This window comes from Daphnia pulicaria, chromosome 4 (assembly GCF_021234035.1).
Source record: "Daphnia pulicaria isolate SC F1-1A chromosome 4, SC_F0-13Bv2, whole genome shotgun sequence".
Classification (NCBI taxonomy): domain Eukaryota; kingdom Metazoa; phylum Arthropoda; class Branchiopoda; order Diplostraca; family Daphniidae; genus Daphnia; species Daphnia pulicaria.
The window spans coordinates 21,913,208-21,933,915 of NC_060916.1; the positions used below are offsets into that span (position 1 = coordinate 21,913,208).

General features: G+C 43.5%; 1 protein-coding gene and 1 long non-coding RNA gene across 6 annotated transcripts; one reads left to right on the top strand and one right to left on the bottom strand.

Moving 5' to 3' along the window:
* The first annotated feature begins 372 nt into the window (after nucleotides 1–372).
* Nucleotides 373–9,488, top strand: LOC124336831. Of its 2 annotated transcripts, XR_006917187.1 has the most exons (4): nucleotides 373–1,034; nucleotides 1,542–1,679; nucleotides 2,167–3,179; nucleotides 8,975–9,488. It is a non-coding gene; the product is annotated as an uncharacterized LOC124336831 (long non-coding RNA). The 2 variants fall into 2 exon arrangements; XR_006917186.1 differs by lacking the exon at nucleotides 8,975–9,488 and having other exon boundaries at nucleotides 616–1,038; nucleotides 2,167–2,445.
* LOC124336827 (probable E3 ubiquitin-protein ligase HECTD2) lies at nucleotides 5,708–20,703 on the bottom strand. 4 transcript variants are annotated; one of them, XM_046790640.1, is made up of 22 exons: nucleotides 20,600–20,703; nucleotides 19,170–19,243; nucleotides 18,088–18,146; nucleotides 17,519–18,013; nucleotides 16,524–16,774; nucleotides 16,009–16,111; nucleotides 14,719–14,808; nucleotides 14,452–14,516; nucleotides 14,216–14,371; nucleotides 14,003–14,151; nucleotides 12,643–12,836; nucleotides 12,431–12,571; nucleotides 11,347–11,412; nucleotides 11,130–11,186; nucleotides 9,951–10,039; nucleotides 9,655–9,690; nucleotides 8,639–8,774; nucleotides 7,883–7,957; nucleotides 7,607–7,801; nucleotides 7,384–7,499; nucleotides 6,510–6,615; nucleotides 5,708–6,196 (listed from the first exon to the last, which is right to left on the bottom strand). In XM_046790640.1, exons 4-22 carry the CDS (start codon nucleotides 17,636–17,638, stop codon nucleotides 5,879–5,881), a joined length of 2,463 nt encoding a protein of 820 aa, XP_046646596.1. In that variant the 5' UTR covers nucleotides 17,639–18,013; nucleotides 18,088–18,146; nucleotides 19,170–19,243; nucleotides 20,600–20,703; the 3' UTR covers nucleotides 5,708–5,878. The 4 variants fall into 4 exon arrangements, with proteins under 4 accessions (XP_046646596.1, XP_046646597.1, XP_046646598.1 ...); XM_046790643.1 differs by having other exon boundaries at nucleotides 6,048–6,291; XM_046790641.1 differs by lacking the exon at nucleotides 18,088–18,146.
* Nucleotides 20,704–20,708: the final 5 nt, after the last annotated feature.

Consider the following 20,708-nt stretch of genomic DNA (forward strand, 5'->3'; position numbering starts at 1 on the left):
TTAGTACAACTACGTAAAGTTTACTCGCTTTGCAGCATCGTAGAAGCTTTTCAATATTATTTAGCCGACAAACAGAGAAAAAAGTTCTCGTAGGGAAGCCCAGATTATTAAATACGATTATTATTACGCCTTTGCCCCGTCTTAAACCGATGAATTAATTTTTTTCTTTTAAAGAAATGTCGCAGTCTACAAGGATTACGTGGCTGATTTACAAAGCTCTGATTGGCTAGTTTGGTCTGTCGTATTTTGTGTTTACTTAGCCCTGTTGCACTTGATTATTGTGTGTTAGTCCCCGCAGCTGTTTATTGAAACGTGGAGCCCCCAGATCGCAGCAGAAAAAATAAGGGGGCATCTACGTGGCGTTTGGTGAGGTGGCCGTTCGTGATAGGTCGAGTATTTTTTCCGAGCCACGGGACTTGAACGAGAGTTGGTGGGATGAAATGGAACGGACGATAAGCTGCCGCCGGGACGAACAAGCGGAGAGAGGGAGAAAACAAATCAAGTTTTATAAGAACAAGTTATTCTCTGATAAACTGAAGGGAGAACCAGTAAGGGCGAACAACCGAAAAGAAAGGCAATGGGAAGAAGAAAATAGTTATATAGCAAGTTCTTGTGGGTTGGAAGCAGGGAGAGAGAAGCTAGAGGTTCTGTCCTAACGGTACATTTCAGCTGTTAGCTGGCGGCAGTGAAGCTTTCGTGCCGAGATAGGGTATAACGTATACTATACACAAGGGCAGAAACGGTGACACGGGAGGAAAGCCGAGAAAACTTAGTCTTATCTCAACAGGGCAGACATTTTTGTTGTTGTGTTCACTCCCTTGTTGGTTGTTTGTCTCTCTCTCTCTGCCGAGTGTGTGGCAGCGTTTGGAATCGGCGGGTTTAGGTTAGCACAGTTGCGGTTCTACACAGTGTGACGGCCGCAGTGCCAGGAGAGAAGGAGACGGGCCCCACACACAACACTCGACAGGAGAAAAGAATAACAAGTGTCTTATTTTGCTATCCCGGCAGATCGACACGTCCCACAAACTCACGCAGTACGTTTTTTCCATTTTGATTGTATTCGTTTGTATAGTGTGCATAGTATATCGAATGTGGTTTCCCCATTTCTTTGCCACGATAACCAACTCGACAAGTGTTGCTTCACCGTATTGTGTCCAGCTTTTTTGAAACCAGCATTGCCTTTTTTCTCTCGTTCACTCTCGTTCGGCTGCTGCTCAAGGAGCTGCAACTTTGACGCGACGCTCGATCAATATATTATATAGTGAGAGCAAGTTTGCTTCGTGCCTGCGCCACACACTGCAACAAGCGAGAGGCACAAGAGATCTGGTCATATACTATTTTTTTTATTCGTTATTTTTCAGAGTTGTGCATTGGTTTTACTGCCGGACACACACACAAAAAGTGATGGATATTTTTTGTTTGTTTGTTTGATGGTATCTGGTTTAACACCCTTGTTTTATGTTTTGTTTGTTTAACTCGTTATTTATTTTTATTTTCTTCTTTCTCATATATCTGTCCGCCTCATTTCTTGGTCGGAGCAGCTCGCCGCAATATGTCGGATCCCACCACAGCTGAGGAAGCGGCGGCCAAAGCCGCTCTCGACAGTGCCCAATCGAGTTTCTTCCTCTCGTCCAAATTGATTTTCCTGCTGGCTCTGATGGTTCCGGTCGCCCTGTTAGGTAATCCACATCTTGACAAGACTTATTCTCTGATATACAGGCCGCCGGACATGGACGTCCAGTCTAAGCCAAACAATGCCCGTCTTGGACTAGAGACATAGAGCGTGAGACTTTAGAAGAGTGACAAAACGCCACTCCATCTCTTAGCAATATAAGACGATAGCATTTAGAATAGCGTATAGAGAATGCGCTATAAACCATCCATCTATTTGGCTTCGGCCCGTTTAATTACGTTGTGGCCAGCTATTACTTGCTGGAGGTCTCACCGTCGCCTTCGCTTGTATAATCAAAACGCAATTAAGCCGTTATGACGTCAATGCCATTCTATTAGTTTGAATGTATAGTACAGTATAGTGCGGTGCCGGATGGGTTGGCTGCGCTAGTATTATTGTTAATTCTGTAATGGTATGGAATGAACGCATTCATTAATTTCGACATTTTCTTTTCTTCCGTTGCCGATCCATCCACCGTGGATATTCGTATGCAGGACTATTTGCCCGGAAATTGTTGATGTCCGAGAAGGAGAAGGAAATTCGACGGATGGAGAAGAAGAAAGCCAAAGAGCAACGAAAGAAGAAATGAATAATCCCCATCAGGAGCAACTGAGGATAGAACACGAAGAGAAGAAGAATCATATAGAAAAACGAAAGGGATGATGATGAGAGAGCGACTCTATAGTTAAAAAAAGATCCTTGCCCGAACACACTCCACCCCGGGAACAACAAAACCAAAAAAACGTCCAGGCTGCTGCTGCTGCTAGCGAAGGGTTGCTATACGTCTCTCTTTTTTCTTTCCTTCCATTTTTCTTGATCTTTTTTTTTTCTTCTTCGTTCTATCACAAGAAATAAAAAAATAAATCCCAACATGGTCGTGGCTCATATTATATATTCAACACCACCCCTTAAAAACAAAATGGATTTTTTCGCTTGCTTCCCGAGAAATCCTCCGGTTTTTGATGATCGTCCACCACTTGTAATAAAGCGAGCGATCCGTGCTCTCGTGACGCGACTGATTAACCACGTAGCTGCTTCTCTCTTTCCCTTTTTTATTTTATTTTTATTTTAAGTTCTTTTTTCTCTTTGATATACATTCGTTACGTGTGCAAGAGCTCCAGCCAGAAACCCGTCTATTTATTAGCCCGGAGCAACAGAGCAGAGCCCAGGGACGGAAGAAGACGACGATAAAGCGAAAAAGTTAAAAAAAGGAAAAGAAAAACAAATGAGATAGAAGAAAGAGAGCTTGACGTCTAATCATTGAAGCTAATCGTGAAATGGGAGTAGCCTTTTACAGCGATAATGCGAAAGGACAGCACATGCACCAAGTTGGAAATAAGGAAAGAAAAAGAATAAAAAAGACCCGTGAACTTTCGAGCTTGATGCCGTCGTAAATATAAAGTGGCGCACTACTGTATAGTATAGTACAACTTAACTTGCAAACCGTTGCAGTGCAGCGTTTGTTTCTTTTACTTTTACTTTTCCGGTTTAGAGTGAACGCGGGAGGGTAAGTAAGATTTAATCTCCCTGAAAACGCTATCGTGACATTTTCTGCCATCAAACAGTAACACTCTATACGCGCTCAGTCACTCTGTATTCTGATTGGGCGCTCACGTAAAAGACCTTATACTCTTTTATACCACTCTTTTTCTCTCTCTCTTGAACGCTCCTCTTCTTCCCGTTTTTCGCTGTCTTTCTGCCGTTCAATTGGATTACCACCACTACCGAAAGTGTTGGTCGATTTGTTGGGTGGAAAAAAATAAAAAAGGTAAAAAGGGAAAACGAGTCGTCGCGCAGAGTTACTTTTGATGCTGCTGCTGCAGATAATTCCAGCGGCGAATCAAAAAGAAACATCGACTGTATAAACGGGAGCAGCGCGCTCCATTAAACTCGGTTCCGAGATGGAACCAGACAGGAGAAGCTGATGTACTTTTGGGTCCGTCTCAATCTATTCCTCCCGTTTCTGACTTGAATTATTGCGTATGACTGAGATGGGAGCTATTACATCCCCCCCTGCTGATGACGTTCGAATGCAGGGCGCTGTCTAGCTAGTGGAAGGAAATAATATCACCAAGCGACTGCACCAGTATAGCGTCCCGGGAATAATCAGCGGTTTCACCAATTTTTGCACATGACAAGAACCAGCCACGGATGGCTCGGACGGTCCCAGGACGATTTGTTCGGACTGTGCATTCGGCTCTCGACGCTATGACGTAAGCCAGGACCGAACTAGATACTCTCAATGAACGGAATACGCAGAACTATCCACGGTTACATTTTTTATACATGCTGTGTACATATAAAAGAAAAAGAGTTGGCATTCGTTTTCACTATACTGTCTGATTCAGCGTCAAGTTTACCATATCGTTGTGTCTTTTGTGGGCCCGACCGCAGAATGTGAATTTGAGTTACATAATCCCCGCTCGGGATATATCTACGATTTTCGTCATACTGGCACAGATGTGTGTGTGTGTGTGTATAGGCTATTTCCAGGAACGCCAGTTTTTGGCCAAAAGTCTCTTTGATCAACCTAACGTTCCCTTTCATCACCGATTCATTGGCCACTGCTCCCTCCCTCAGTTTCCGCCCTTTTTTAAAGAAATAAAAACGAGCGGGAGATTTAAAAAAGTGAACAACATTGATGAAAGAGCGCACTCACATAGGCTTGTCACGATTCGACATGGACGCAATCCTTCTAACATTTTGAGCTCGGGAACAAAAAGATAACGGCACAAAAGAAAATATTTGTGTGGATGGATCTCTAGTCGAGTCAGCAATTATGAAATAATATTGAAGACTCAGCAGCTGTGTGCGCCAAGGTTTTCAGCTTCCGCCGCCGCTGATCCATTCCTGTCGTAACACATATCTTATTTAGACTTCGTCTGATGTCCAAATTAATTCTGCACCGATTGCACGATTGGTCCTTTCCTTCGTCGCTTTTTTATTTCCTCGGCAGCAGTTGTTGCTCATTTTGATGCGCGACGATTCTATAATTTACGTCAGAGAAACGCGCATCAATCGCCCGAGTGGCGATCAATTCAGCTTCATCGAGACGAGAGAGTCTCATCTGGCGACGATTTTATCTAAACATTTATGCGCGTCTCGCTCATTCTGTCTGTGAACTACTGAATAATTCTTATTGTTGAGCTTATAGACTGACCAAGTAATGGCAGCAGCCAGCAGCCCGATGATGATAGGGGAGATGTGTGGGTGCCGTTGACGAACCAGATCGGCTTATATATAGACATTAATATCTAAAGAAACAAGAGATAAAAGAGAGAACTAAAAGAGATATGGAGAACTGGGCTTCTCATCCACTGCCACAATGGAAGAAAAGGTTCCCCCCCTCCTGCCATATAGACGAGCGTATCGTGCAGCTTCTGTGCAGCTGCGGGAAGGAAGGATGTGGCAACATCATATAGTCTCTAGCATTCTCTTTTCTCTTCTCCCCGCAATTCCCTTGGTCTCAATCAAGACAGACAAGGCGAGCTGGCGCTTTTAGCTCAGCACAGCAGCACACAGCTCGGCACGATACGTATACAGCTCGGGAAAAGTCATTTAGGGAGCGCGCGTCTGCTATGGGCACGACGGAAGACGTAATAGGCTACCACCAGCAGACTGTTGTCGGCACGGAGCGTCGGCTCTATCTGTCTATCGCAGGGCCACCACCACCACCAAAAACGCCGCAGAAACTATTCATTGAAAACTCCCGAGGGCTTATGCGGGACAATGAAATAAAAGAGTAAAGAAACGCGCGCGCGCGCCAGTCCGCGTGCAATTTTTGTTCTTTCGCGGTATTCTTATATCCTGCACGAGCTGCATATTATCTAACCAAGTCGTGTCGAGTTCAAACAACACAACTCTCGTATATATCTAGTCGAATTTCGGTGAGTTGATGACATTAGCGCCAACAACTAGCCTCGGGGTGTCATGTCTATCCATATTGAATGCTGCGCTATACCGTAGATGTATACTGCACGCGAATAATTCTTTGTCGTGGTGTTAAGTATACGCCGGTACTACTAAAGCTTCTGCTGTGATTGACTATGGGCGAATTCAATTTGGCAGTGCCACCAAATATAGTATACAAGTATACATTATTCAATTTGAACGTAACTTCATTTAAAAGGCTATAAGCATGCAGGTATTTCATCTGAAATGTTGATATTGTGCTTTGGCTTGTTTTCTGTCTTATTGCGATCGATATCATAGGATATGCAGCGGCGCAGCATAAATCTGTAATAAGAAAAACAGGAAACGAGGTCTACAGCGGTCTACAGTATCGATAAATATATCTGTCACATTGAGAACGAGTTCAATATTATTCCACGTCAAAGTTACGCCACCAGACGGCACGTGCTGTATAATATCTAGACGTTGTGCAATATATTTAAAATCATCCAAGAGATATCGTTTGGCTGTCGATCCTTGTTTCCCAGCAATATGCGTTTGATAATTTCCTATTCCAATCCGAATCCTTCGGCATTCGATAGCGCGATGAACAGTTTCTGCTGGAGCGTCTCCCTGTCCGGGTAATCAGGTAGAACGAGTTGGTTAAAACAAGTGTGAGCTTCTGGTAGAAATACGGGTCGATCCCGAAGTCGAGTGATCTTGAAACTCTACAAAGAGACACGCACAGCAGCAGGAGCCAAAAATAACAAATGCGCAGTGACAATTGGCATAGTATTACAAACTTAAAACAACTACTACAAGGAGGAAAAAGAAAGGCACTTTCGCTATTATTTATGAAGATTCGTAACAAAATCTCCGGCGGTAATATACAATGGATAAGGTAATATAATGATGGAAAGAATATATATAGGATGCTGTGTCGTACCATTTCGGCCATTCCGCCCACTGGAACTCGGTCGGTCCCGGTAACGAAGCGCAAAAATCTCTTCTGCATCTCCGGCGACAATTCAAAGAGCACGTCCCAAAAGTCCCTAATTAGTCGGTCGGCCGTGGTGGTACACCCAAGACGTCAAGTTGTTCGAAAGAGTTTTTTTTTTTCATTTGTTTTTTTTTCAAAGTAACATTTCATGTGTACATAAGAATTAAAAATAAAAAATAAAAAAGAGTCCTTATAAGTACTATTGCATCTTGGTAGTGAAATTGTGCTTCAGCTGGACTTTTACTCGGGGGATGACTTGATGTGTTCTGGTACAAATTACTTAAAGGAATGCTTTGAACAATAAAGTACAGCAAAGGAGGCTTGGTGCAGTAAGATTTTATGCAGATTAATTATTATTATTCATGCAGGGTCGTACAAGGACAAAAATTATTTACGTAATGTTGTGTACAATGTTTGCCTTAGAATGATGTTTGCAGCAGAACTGTTGTCACTCTTTTTTATTGGGGGTCATGGGCGTCGGGTGTACGTGACTCTTTTCGTCTCAAAAGTCACCGGAATATTTGAGTGCTGCTGTTTCTGCATTGTAAATCTCCGCCCATATGTTATGAAGTCATGCTGTTGTCGTACACACAAGGACCGATTTCTCTGATTCCCCCTCAACCCATTTTTCTTGGACATCTTATCGTCTAACCCAACAGCTTAACAAGCGCAGGCACAGAGGACGTTGCTGTGCACAGACGAATAAACAGCTTATTATTGTTATTGTTGTTGTTATCTCATGCATAGTTGCTCACACAAGGTCTGCAACTAGTACGTAATGCAATAGATGTACTATAAAGTTATACTGGGAAAATCATACTTGATGACGCGATCACCCGATTTGTAGCCGTCGTATTCCGTGTTCTTCTGCAACTCCCGCAAGTCCAGTTTTGGAGAACCGCAGACGAGAATTTCCACCTCTTCCGGCCGGAGCATCTGGCCCCCAAGATATAGATATACATAAAATAAATCTATAAATAGTCTTATAGAAGACGTGGAATCGTGATGTAATTGAATAATAAAAGAAAAAATCGACTCGTTACGATAAGAGCATTAGAGGCGCAGACGGAGTGGAATCCCAGGTAGAAAGCGCGGAACTTTTCGTAAATGCCTTTGTTGAGAATCCAGTCGAGGTAAAGACGGACAAACTCGTTACGGTTGGCGTTAGTCACGGGCACCCGGTGGGCGTTTTCCATTAAAGGCACTGTTACCACTTCGTTGTATTCCCCAAAAGACACCTAAAACCATTCACAAAGGAAATGGAACAATCCACCTTTATTTTTAAAATATAAAATTTCAGTGAAATAATTGGATAATACCTGGAAAGTTAGTGCCATATCTTCTTCGACGTTGCCCTCGTAGGCGAGCAACTCTTTCAGACCGAAAACTACTTCCTTCGCCATGTTGATTTTGTATAGAGAGAGAGGAAAATTATGCATGGAAAATATAAGAAAATGTATACGCCTGCCGGATTCTCTTATTATCTCGCAAAGAGCAAACAATTAAGGCCGGTGCGGCTCTGTTGCCATCAGCCAAACAGCTCATATCTACACACGCCTACGCAGCAGGCCACCTTCACGAATAATTGTATGGTGGGGGGATCTATTTATGCGCACATAGAGAGTGTCAAATGCTAAGGAGCTTTGTATAAGACGTGCCGTATATATAGAGAAGCCACTAACAACATTCGCCCCGCTATATATATGTTTCACTTGGGAGACGGAAGTACGAGACAGCCAGAAATTGAAGTTTGCCACAGCACACAGCCAGAGAGATGGGGAAGTTGCATGAGCCAATTGCGTCTGGTATTTGCAAGTGCGATGCGCAATGATGCAACTTTTGCCGTACCTATTCTAATGAGATATATAAGCCCATGTGTGCCGTTGCTAAATGGGAGTGATGATGGATTTGACCCTTTCAAAAAGACGGAAGCATCCGCCGTCTGGCACGTACTTTGACTTATTGACGGCTTACACTCGGGGATCGCTCCATTCCGTGGGCAGTGATGGCGAGGAATAAGTTTCAAAACTATTATTATGCAAACAGGCTAGACTTATTGCGTCATATATACGTACGGGCATGAACTGAGCCAAGTCGTCCAAATTAAAGTTCCTCACGACACCCACCCGGGCGCTGTTGTTGGCCGGAACCACCGGTGGTGAAAGAAGTTTCCGGTAGCAAATGGACGGAAAATGTAGATCCAAGATGATACTAATAATAATACAACACGTCGACACAAAACGTGAAAAATGATATCGTATGTGTGTTTTTTGTTTTTAAATGGTTTCACGCACACGGCGGTTACGATCATTTGACCGACACACCCGGTAATAGTGTCTTATGGTATTACGTGCCGGGCTCTATACCCATAGAAACTAGCATCATATTATGCATCTTTTTTTATACTATAGGTTGCGTGTCTTTGGTGATGTTCCCTACGATCGTCTGCATACACAACAAGAGAGGAACTGTGCGGGAGCGGACCCAGCCGGGCGTTGTAGAAAAAGGAATAGCAGGATGCATATAAGCAAAATGGAATGGGGCAGCTGCTGGACGAACGGACGGACACAGAGAAAAAGGAAATGGCGAAAGAATTGAGCCTGTGTAACAAAAGGCGAATCGACATGTGTGCACACCAAGAAATAAAACAAAAAATAACGACGAGGTGGGTGGGAGATGCAACATGACAAGGGAAAAGAAAAATACTCTTCCAGGGAAACTCCCAACACATCCAACCGGAAAGAAAAACGAATCCAATAAAAGGACATGGTGACTGCAGAAAAACGACGAAGAATATAAAAAGGCCAAGCCAAAAGGGGAATCTCAACTGACGTGAATATTTGCCGATTCCTTTATTCTATTGTAATGAACTACTTTAATTTTATGAGAAGATCCATTAATAAATAGCCTGACTGGCGGAACCTATATGGATTAGCGGGCATTATTGTTCATAGCTCGGCTCTATCCGACCGCACTATCAAAAGAAAATTAATTCGAAATGAGTCTACGTTTTCAGGATGTATACACTCTAAAGACACTCAAGCGGCAATAAATAATTCTATTGAAGTATTTCACTGTCTGACTCACTGACCTGTTGTAGACAGCCAGTCCCATGAGAACTCCTATGCTGCACAGACACATCAATATTTTCGAGCGGTTTGTTCGGTCACGCCAAAAGTCCCCGAGACGTCGGAATAAATTTGAAATTGGTTCATGTAAAAAAGGAAAATTAGATTCGATCACTGTGAGATTTGATGAAATCAATAGACGCGCGAGAATATATTTCGCGGTAATGTGATAAGGCGAGGGAAGAAAGGCACACACCCAAATAGCGTATCATAATGGAAGCTGTAGTATACAGAGAGAGAGCTAGAAATTGGTACTTACAGATTGTACTCTTTTAGATTGGTTTCCGTCGACGTGCTGAACCAATAACAGCGAGCGTTCGGATAGTAGATGAACATGCCGTAGTCAGGCTGCAATATTTAAAAAAAAAAAAAAAGCCAAAAGAATAAGGTGAAATATTTTTATCGACAAAAATGCTACTCAGATATTGAAATAAGTTTTGACGATCGCTACACAACTTTTCTCGTTTTGATTCCCATCAACGTTTAACGACAAGATCGCTGTACGCCCGATACACTGCTGTTTCATGTGCATTATTTTTAGCATCTAAAGTTGTCAATGCATACATGTACGACCCTGGTAGAGTCAGGCGAAGCTTGACAACTTTGGTTGATTGAAAACTCTCAACGCCGGAAAGGACTCGGGGCGTTGGGTTATTTTCTTTTTTATATGTATGCAAGGAGCAAATAAAAGATTGGGCCATACACGTATCTAAACGTATAATATGCATATAAAGTTCATTGAAGAGCGATATATGTACAGTACCAGCAAACTCCCCCCCCCCCCCCCCCCGCCAGCAAAAGCCGTCCCAACACAAAAAAACAAAATATTTATATCATATTTACTCTTATTTCTCAAATCAAAAATAATAACGCGCTTTGCTTTATATACGTTTCGAAACTTTTGCTGTCATGCAACCCCTTCTACCCACTTTCCTTTTTGGGGGAAAACTGCGTTCAACTTTTTAGTGTGGGTGTTCTTGTTTGTTGGCAACACTGAACTCTGCTCTTTTTTATCTCTCTCTGAATAGTTGAAATGAAAAGTTTCCCGTCGAGGGCGGACCCTTTGATTCTCATTTATGCAGAAAATTTAATGAATGACGTTCTACCACGTTACGTGACGATGCTCAAGATGCGTTCCCAGGAACCATAGTAACCTATACTACTATTATTTTGTTTTGACTCGCTGCAAGTTGATGGGGAGTGCACATCGTTCCCTCCCTAACGTGATAGTGCATGTGTCGAAAAGAAGTTTCCCAGAAACAATTGAGCGCTCGCACATCACACCCAACCCAACACCCAATATAATGACGCCCCAGTGCAGAAGTACTGGCAACAGCTACGTCAATTTGTTCCCCTGAACAACCTGGCCTCGTAATCAAATATACGAACTTTTTGAATTAATCATAGGCTATATAGAAGCAATTTGTTATATATTCACCTGAAAGATTTCCCGGATAAGAAGTTGGAACCACTCCTTCGTCAGCCCACCCATATCCTAAGAAGAGTCGAGAAATTCAATAGTTCAAATTACTTCCAGCTGAAAAAGTGCAACTTATAAGGCAAAGGCTGGCAACAAGATATTATAGCCTCTTTTATTATTTGATATGAATTCTATATAGGTAGTCAAACTTTGCGGTCTGGTGTGCATATAATACCAATCCAGGTTCGCCGACGAAGGACACGCGCAGCTTCTTCTTTAAATCCCGCTGTTTGATCGATATCTGAAATGGGCATTCAATGGGGGCAAAGCAACAAAAGTCAAGTTACTGCATCGATGGGAAACTATTTACTTTAGCTACAGGCGCACGTATTCGCCGCCCACACGCACATAGAAATCTGACCGCTATTCTGCCTTTATTCAGCCACCTACAAACGGATGTGTCACTCATGCTCGATCGTCAGCAATATGAAAAGGGGAAAAAAGCGGGAATTCGGAATTGACGGTCGACTCTTTGATCAGCTTTCACTCTAGCACATAGGGCATTCTGCATCAGCGGCGGTGTCTTTAGCTTGCCGGCCATAATGCTCACTACCATTTCAGGACTGTAATAGATGTCTGCTGTGTGCTATACACGGGATTCTCCCTGAGCTGCAGCTGCTGGTAGCCTTGTGATAGTATATATACATTCGAAGCTACCGATACACACACAAAAGGACCTTGAGTCAGCCTACGAGGCACCGGAATGAGCAGACCCCCGAAGACTATAATTTATCCCGCGATTCATCATCCTGTCCCATTGATGGGCTACTGGATTATTTTCTTGTTGTGTTGTATACACTGCAGCAGCAGCAGCATTGCACATAATATCTGCGTGTGTGTGTGTGTGGATAGGCTGTACACAGGCCCTATACACATAGAAATGCACGACGATGCAGTAAAAAGACTATCGATCCCTGCTGTTTTGGCTATGATATTTGCGTCCTATAGAATATTATTTAGGCAAAAGGGATCGTGAAAATGAGATGCCAAAACGGGCGTTTGCATAATTGAATTGATTGGCTAATTTCTAACTTGTAATCACCAATACGTATAGGCGTGGTTGATGAATGATCTTATTCAATATCGCCTGACTGGCTGGGATAATTGGTGATCAAGTACTCCCCCCTTCCGGCATCAAACATCTGCTGATATCTATACACTTATTGAGTTATTCTAGTCAACAGCCAACATGGAAGATAAACATGGAAAGATACATCACCTATTTATATGGACGCAGTTCTCTTTGTTTCAAGACATACCTCGTTGAGCGAGTCGAGGACAAGGTGGGAGCGACGGACGTGAATGTTGAGGAAGAAGAGTTCCAACCTCGGTGGCTGATTACGTGACATTTTCGAAACGAGAGAACGTCTGGCCGTCAGGATCATCTGCTGCTCTGAATCCTTTGCGCAAAATTGAAAGACATGTTACACGTGCGGAATGTTTGGTATGATTCACAAATTCCAATATGTACTTTGGTGAGGATGAAACGTTTAGCGGCGATGCTCAGGATGAACGGATACTGACAATATGAGAACTGTCCAGGCCGATCGGGACTTTGCCATGTCAGGTACTCTTTCATCAGGTCAATGTGGTCCAGCGTACTGTTGTAAAATTCCGTGTAGGATACCAAGGGCCCCGATCCGCTCGTGTTGTTATTGCTGGCATCTAATAGATTCAGTCAGTCATCAATCGAAATCAGTTTGGTCTATTTTTTGTAATTTTCCAATTTCATCAGCCCGGCTTCATTTCTAGTCGATGTTTGACTGATTTGTTCATTCAACGTGCCGAGGAAAAGTGAACGCCTCGCCAATCATCGATGATCGTTTATCCATTGCCCTTGACTATGTCTATCGAACGGGGATGAATAGCGGGACATTGAGGAATGACTTGACTGCTGCCGGGCTGTGCTGTGCATGTAATAAGAGGCTGGAGCTGCAGATCCGCCCGTCTTGGTGGCAGCGTAGCAGCAGCAGCTGCGCATCGATTATTCAGCATCAGCAGCTCCGGCAAACAGCGGAGTAAAAAAAAGAAAAATAAAGGGTGGCCGGATAGGGGAAGTAGGAAGCGGAGCCTATGGTCGGATGGATGGATGGATGGTGCATGCGGATAGACAAGTGCGTACATACTAGAAGAGAGGGGAGAGGAAATCATAAGGGAAAAGGCGTCGGGAAAGCGCAGCCACCATATACAAACGGAATGAAACGCGCGCGGCATTTATAGGAATTCTGAACGAAACGAGGAGAAGCAAACAAAAGAGAAATGGCTAGACACGAGGACATGAATAAGAAAAGAAAATCGGACCGGGTTCTTCTTCTTCTTTCCATTTCGCCATCCGAGAAGGAAGGATCGAGCTAGAAGAGGCTTTTCATACAACATTGACAAGAAAGAGCGTCATGTCAAAAGAGAGTGTGGAGGAGGGAACCGATCGAGTCCCAAAACTTCTTCAGCTGGAAAATGGGGTTCCATATAACGGGTTGTATAAGATAGCACTGACTGACGTGATGATATAGTGTGAAAGAAAAAGAAACGGACGGGGGAAAAAAAACCTCTAATATTTATACCATATAGAGTCTCTGGGTATTTGCGCGGGATCTACTAGTTAAAACAGCGTTTAAGTGGATGGGGCAGATGATGGACGACTGTTTGCAGCGCAACAACAACAAAAGAGTTATGTGGGCTGGCGCTGACTTGACGTTGACAGTTTATACGTCCTTCCCTGACTATCTCACACACATCCCTTGTTCCTCTGGTGGTTTCTTTTTGGTTTGTGTGCGTGTCCTACTTACTGCCATATTGCATTATGTAAGGGAAAGAATACGAAATCGTAATACTTAGCAAGGCCAAAATCCGGACGCCTGTGGGGATCCACCAACGGGATCGGGTAGGAGCCGGAAGACCTCTCTCCCCAGCCGGAAACTGGCGGATGCTGATAAACTGTAGCAAATGGCGTACAATGTTCCGGAATCGATTGGCCTCCAACCTTCAGCAGTGATTGAATTGACGCATTTGTTAAAAATTATGTTTAGCTCTGATGAGTGAAATACGTTTTGAGCCAGTAGACAAAGAGGTGGTGATCGCTGTTGCTGAGGCCGAGGATTTGGCGCAGCAGGTGTGAGTAAACCGAGTAAGTCGACGGGCTGCTAAACAACGGACACTGGAGCAAAACGAAAAGAGCCCGGACGTCGTCCTTTGAATACAACCTGCAATAATAATATTATTATTAAATCATGTTTCAGCTGCTGGTCGAATTGATTAAGATTAGTAATCCAAATTTAGGTACTTTCTGCCTTCCTCCAACAGGGCGTGGACGATGGACCTCAAGGCCGTCTTGTGAACTGCGCCGGGCTGCCAATGAATTAATAATCACAACAAATTAAATTACGGACAGAGCTCGTGGCTCCTCGCAGTAGCAGCAGCAGCAGCCGCACGCGATAGCCAATGAATTATCCATGTGGATGATTGTGGTGGTCCAGAGTACAATGCCACCGAAATGACGTCACACCCTATCCCAAGTACAATATAATTCAAGATTCTATATAGTTCTTACCATGGTGGAGAGCGAGTCGTAGACGCAGTTGAGAAAGTCCATCCGCAATTCGGGGTCGTGCTCGTTGTCGCCGCCATTGTCGGGAAAGCGCTATAGTTGGAGGGAGAACCGACCGAACGCGTCATACGGTCCCGTATTATTTCGGACAATAAGTTAGACCCGGCGACCAAGGCGACAAACCGTTGCGCCTCCCAAAAAACAGAAAAGCGGTCGACGGAGGGAATAGACAAAAGACGCAAACAAACAAAAGGAGAGATGATTAAAACATGATGTATGTGCTGGTGACGCTAGCAGACGGCGGCGTGTGAATACGCCGCGCGCGGACAATAAAAACCGAAAAACAATTGAATCACAATTGAAATAGCTCAAAATGGGATCAAGGGTATTGGATGGAAGCCATTTCGCCCGCTCTCGAAATTTCCTAGAAATACACACCGCTGGTTCTATATATCCACACTCATCATCTATTGCGTAGAAACTAAACATACAAGTCGAGCCGGCTCTCCAACCATTCTCAGCAACTCTATTTATTATCCCGATGTTAATTCCCCTTTTACTATTGTGTGCGAAATATCGGTAGCCGCTCTATAATCATTTGCTACAGTTAACTAATCTATCGCTATTATAACGCCCAAACGTCCGATTGGTAAGCGACAAACGGGGGGGAAAAGGCAAACGGAGAAAAGTGGTAGCGGCAAAAGAAAAGGGAGTGATCCTGTTCCCCATTGACGTCACGACTGCGAATCGAACGGAAAAGTTTTTTCTTAACATAACAAGGGAAAGGAAAAATGAAATTGCCTTTTTGAATTTCTGCGGCTTTTGATGTCGTGCAGCACACAACCAACTACAAACGTCGCTCTTTTTTTTTAATTCTTTTGTGTCTGTTGTGCTGTGCATTATAAGTGCCAAATGCGTCACATTTCATCCGGTGGCTTCCAGCATCAGCAACAACCCGCCAGGAAGTGACTCAACAATTTTCTTTTTTTTCTCCTACTGTTTCGCGAGAGCGTTTAGATACAAAACCGCAACTCAATCACGAACGGAAAACTTTTTTCTTCACTAGAGATGCACTCCGAATCTATGTGTCTGTCAGCTTGTCTATTGACGTCATCACAAATCTCCAATAACAGAGGTCTCTCTCTCCCGTAATCTGAGATTATTATTGGAGAAGAGACCGTAGAGCGTAGAGTTGCTTCGTGATACAAGCACAAGAATCACTATGGGCTGCCGTTAAATAATATTTTACTTGTGGGATCAAATGATAGTTTTTTTTTTTCAATTGATTATTACCTTAAAGGTGGCGCAAATGGAGGCGTACGAGTGGAAACAGGTCAAGAAGAAGGTCCGCAATTGCGAGTAATCGCCCACCTGATTGCTCCGCTGGGTTTCAGACCTGTGGAGAGAAGCATCAGGATTAATTAATTCATTAAACAAACAGCGAGCCAAACTTTTGAACGACTTATTATTCAAACAGTGGAAAGTGCTGCTGGGTGTACACGACACAACTACGTATTATTGAAATATTATCAAGCCCTTTATTGTCATACACGTGCTCGGCAGACACCACAAACGCTCCTTATCTCCAGTGGCTTGCGCTTTGCCTTTTAATAACCAATTAGTTGAATTCCAGTCGCAGTGATGCATTAAAAGCCCATCATATTGCCGGGATCCAACGACAAAACAACTTTTTAAAACATTTTTCAATAAATTTGCCCAATCAGCACTGTTCGACAGAGTACTTGAATATTAAGACGACAACTTTGTCTCCCCGTTACACGGCAATAAAGTCTAGTAGATGAACTTACACGTAATCCTCCATGTTCATTTCGATGCTGGGATACGACGGCTTGACGACAGTCAGCGCCATCTCGTCGCTGCTGTCGAATGGCTGATGGTGCAGTAAAGTCGTCGTCGTCGTCGTCGGGGGATTGATGGACGAGTCATTGGAATCGGATATACCGGCACCAATGCTGCTGCTGCTGATACTATGGGCGGTGGTCGGTCCGATCCGCTTGGATTGCTGGCCGTTGACGTCCGCCCCTGCCAGCAGCCCATCCTTCAGAGTCAAGATTCGAGTTAATCCACATCGTTCACATTATTGCAGTGTTGTTGGTTGGGAATCGGCACCCCCCTCATTCCTTTCGCCGGGTGCCGACTCTCTGTCAGTGACTGATCCGGCTGTAACCAACGCGGCACAAAACAATATCCCATGGAAATGGCCGGAAAAGAAACAAGAGGATCCAATTCGACGTTTTGTAGACAAGCGAAAAAGATATCCCGTGCAAGTAATACATGTATAAATACTGCAGTATTATTATTAGTATTGTGATAGATATTCGGGATATAATAATAGACCGATATGGTGCCCATGGGAAATTGTACAAATACAAACGAAAAGAAGAGCCGAAAGAAATGAACACACATCTATTATTTATAGTTATATATATATATCGGCTAGGGTTTTGACGAGCAATGAGCTGAAAGCTCGACAAAGACGGGCACAAAAGGCGGAGCCCCACATCCATCATCCATTCAACATCCATGGATGACTTTTGTGCTTGTTTTTATAATAATAATAAAAATAGAATCTTAGCATCAAAGATTATTGGACAGATAAATGTTCTTTTTTTTCCGGCCTCGATAAGAACTTGAACAACATCACGCAATTTCGTGCCGAGCCCAAATTGTCATTGGCAACGTCACGCAATAACATGAGCAACGCGGAGACCTCAATAGTGTCAAGCCATCCGTGATGAAAAGCAAAATTCCCGTGAAAAATGTTGTGATTTCGCAGACTTACTTGATTGATTGGTGGCAGATTGGATGTTATTGTTGTTCTTGTTGTTGTTGCTGACGGACGCAATAGGATCGTGCCCAGTCCTGGCAAACTGATGTGTAAACCACTAAATCGGCCGGCCATGTTTAATATTCGTCGTTTCGAGTTGAATGGAAATGCAATTCGCCAAAACTCTCGACTCGTCTTCAAACGATTCGTGCCGGAAACGCTTGAAATGCGTCACTTGAGAATCACGCAGTTATATCTGCTAGTAGTTTGAGACTCATCTGAAGTTAACGGGATCACAGGGAAATCTTCAGCCACTGTCAGCGGCCCACACTCAAGTTGCGTCGTTGGCTGGTCGTCAAGGCAGCCGAGGACAAACAAATCGACCATTTCACCGTGATGCAGGTTCATCAGCCTTTCACGGCCGTAAGTTTATGGCCGCAGGTCTTTCGATCGATCTCTATACGCCAACTCCCACACATCCATGTTCCAACCTCCCACGGCAGTCAAATCCTACATATAAACGAACTTAACAAAAACATTCTTTTTGGATGGGAAGGATCTGCTTCTTTTTTCTTTTTTTTTACTTTTCCTGTTTCTACTCCCGCCAGTTCCTTTTGGCGAAATTTGATGGAAGCAGCCGGTGCTGTTTGAACGACACAGTCAGGATCACTTATTAAAAGAGGATAGGGACGAGAGAGAGAGCCCCATATGTTCATAATTTTAAAGCCTGCAAAAGCCCACGAGCTCTCGAATCTTCATCAAGTCTTCCAGGAAATTAATCGGCGTTGGCCGCTGGCTGGCCGTGCAGGACCAATCGTGGGCAACTCAAATTAGATCCTAGTAATTGCTTGATGAAGGCGGTAGGCGTCTAAAGTGTACTTACATGTATAAAAGGCAATTATCATCTTTCAGACGCACTGAAAGACGGGGAAATGATGCCATAACCATTTCAGAGAAGCGATATTGAACTAACCACCAATTTGGTTTGATGGCAAGTTAGTTTGCTGCTACAATCTGCGTCTGACGGATTTCAAAGTCAACTTTCCCCTATCGCCAGATGAAACACGTTAGTCTCTTGAAAGGTTAGACTCATTGCCCTGTTTATTATCTGATCAACTTCTATTTGCCTTTGGATGGGAACGCAATACACATTTCACGAGCGAATGGGCTGGAATCGTACCGAAATGTTCCCAATAGAGCTTATGCAGCCTACTTCTATATAGATGCCTCGGCGCAATTTCTAGGAATTCTCGTCAACGCCCCTAACGTGCCATTGACAGCAAATCTTCCGTTTGTTCCTCAATTTCCTATTTGATTAACCTTGTCTTATATGTACCATGTAACGACTGTGGCAACCCAACGAAAGGTCATTAGTACCAAAGATCAAAAGTTTTCCATAACGTTTCAACGGATTTGGGTGAAATTCCTCGGAGAATCGAGAATTACCCTGACCTTAGTTTACATTAGGCATTCCCAAAATTTTGAAAAATAGCTGAGAACAAATGGCGTCGTCTTGGTTACGTAACATTTTCGAAAGAATTTGAAGTCAATGAAGAGATCATTACGAGGGAGGGCCGTGAAAAAACAACACCCGGATACAAAAATCTGCCTTCGCAAAAAGGATCACCAAGAAAAACCATTTAAAAAAACGAAAGAATATAGTTACTAGGAATGGCAGGACTATGGTAGAGTCACGTAAAAAAGAATTCCTCCGGCGACGACGAGCCGATGCCGGATGTCCTGCAGGATGAAAATGATGATGCAATATGTTATTGAATGGATAGCTTTCTAGTATACATACATGTGTCATCCTATTGATCTAGTTGTCCGTCCCCTCCCTTTGTCTTGTATACAGAGAGAAAGGGCAAGTCTTACAACAATAACAACATCATCAAGGAGCGAGTAAGGAGGCAGGAGGAATACATGATACGAATGCGGAATCGTTGGCGGGAATCAGTCAGGATCGTCCGGCTGGCAATAGATTCGACTTTGTCTGCGCTGTGTTCAACTGAGGGCATACGTTGCTCACGTTATATTGCATCATTCCACCAGGATGATTGAACATTAAAGGAAGTAGATAGATCTGTAAAGTAATCGGGGCTGAGCTATATAACTCGGGGTCTAACACATCATTTGTTGCTGCCGACTTATAAATACGGATAGACCGGAGTCGAATAGATCTAATTGTCTTTTGTTGATAACCCCCCCATGGTGACATGATGCCAGCGTGTGTCAATAAGTGACGTTTAATCGCTTATCATTCCAATCAGTCTGGATCAGAAAACAACAAGTTAGAAATGCAATTTAAGATATAACTTAGGAACAAACTTAAAAGATATACAAGAAAATGGGACTTTATTTAGTAAGGAATACGCTTCCTATTACGACTGTGATACACCTTGCATACACTGTTGCGTGTATTGTACAGCCGTTGTCGTCTTGGGCAATCGTCTAACCATATGGAACATAACAGAAGAGGACGTGGTTGGGGCTGGGAGACGAGGCAATCCGAGCGTGATGTAATTCCAATTAGAAACCAGGAGGGGAAAACACAACCCCACCTAGCCGCCAAACATCACGGCGTAGCTAATAACTCAGCTCAGCCAGCACGACGGAATCCCCCCACCAAACGCTGAGTAAAATTACATCACCACCCCCTCATCAGATGCGGCCCTCGTGTAACTGTATTTCTATTTCTGTTTTCTCCTGCTTATACAACCCACTAAACTCACGGAGTATCGGGCCGTAAACGCGTGTTTCTATGTATTCGCAAGCTTAGACATGTATTAATATATGGCTTCAGGCGGGTGGAAATAATCTGATCTTTATTATACGTAACAGCCCCGCGGATGAAGCAGCAGTCGACAGCTAAAAATCGTGACGTTCACGTAGCAAAAGGAATAGCAATCTCAAACCTCCAAGACATATTCGCAAAAATTTTTTCCTCTCCTATTTCTTGTTTCAAATTGGCCAACGTCGACAACGACGAAGGATGGAGGTTCACAAGTATGACGTCTTATTGTTATCATTTGAAGACGAACACAATAACTTAAAAAATAAAACCCACACTGAAAACGTGAAAAATGGAATACTTACTCGAAATTGCCCAAAATATCCGAACGATCCATCCAGTCCAGTTCCTAACAGTCGTGAAAAAAAACCGCGAAAATCCTGTAAAAATCTGCAACCTGCTCCGCCGACGAAC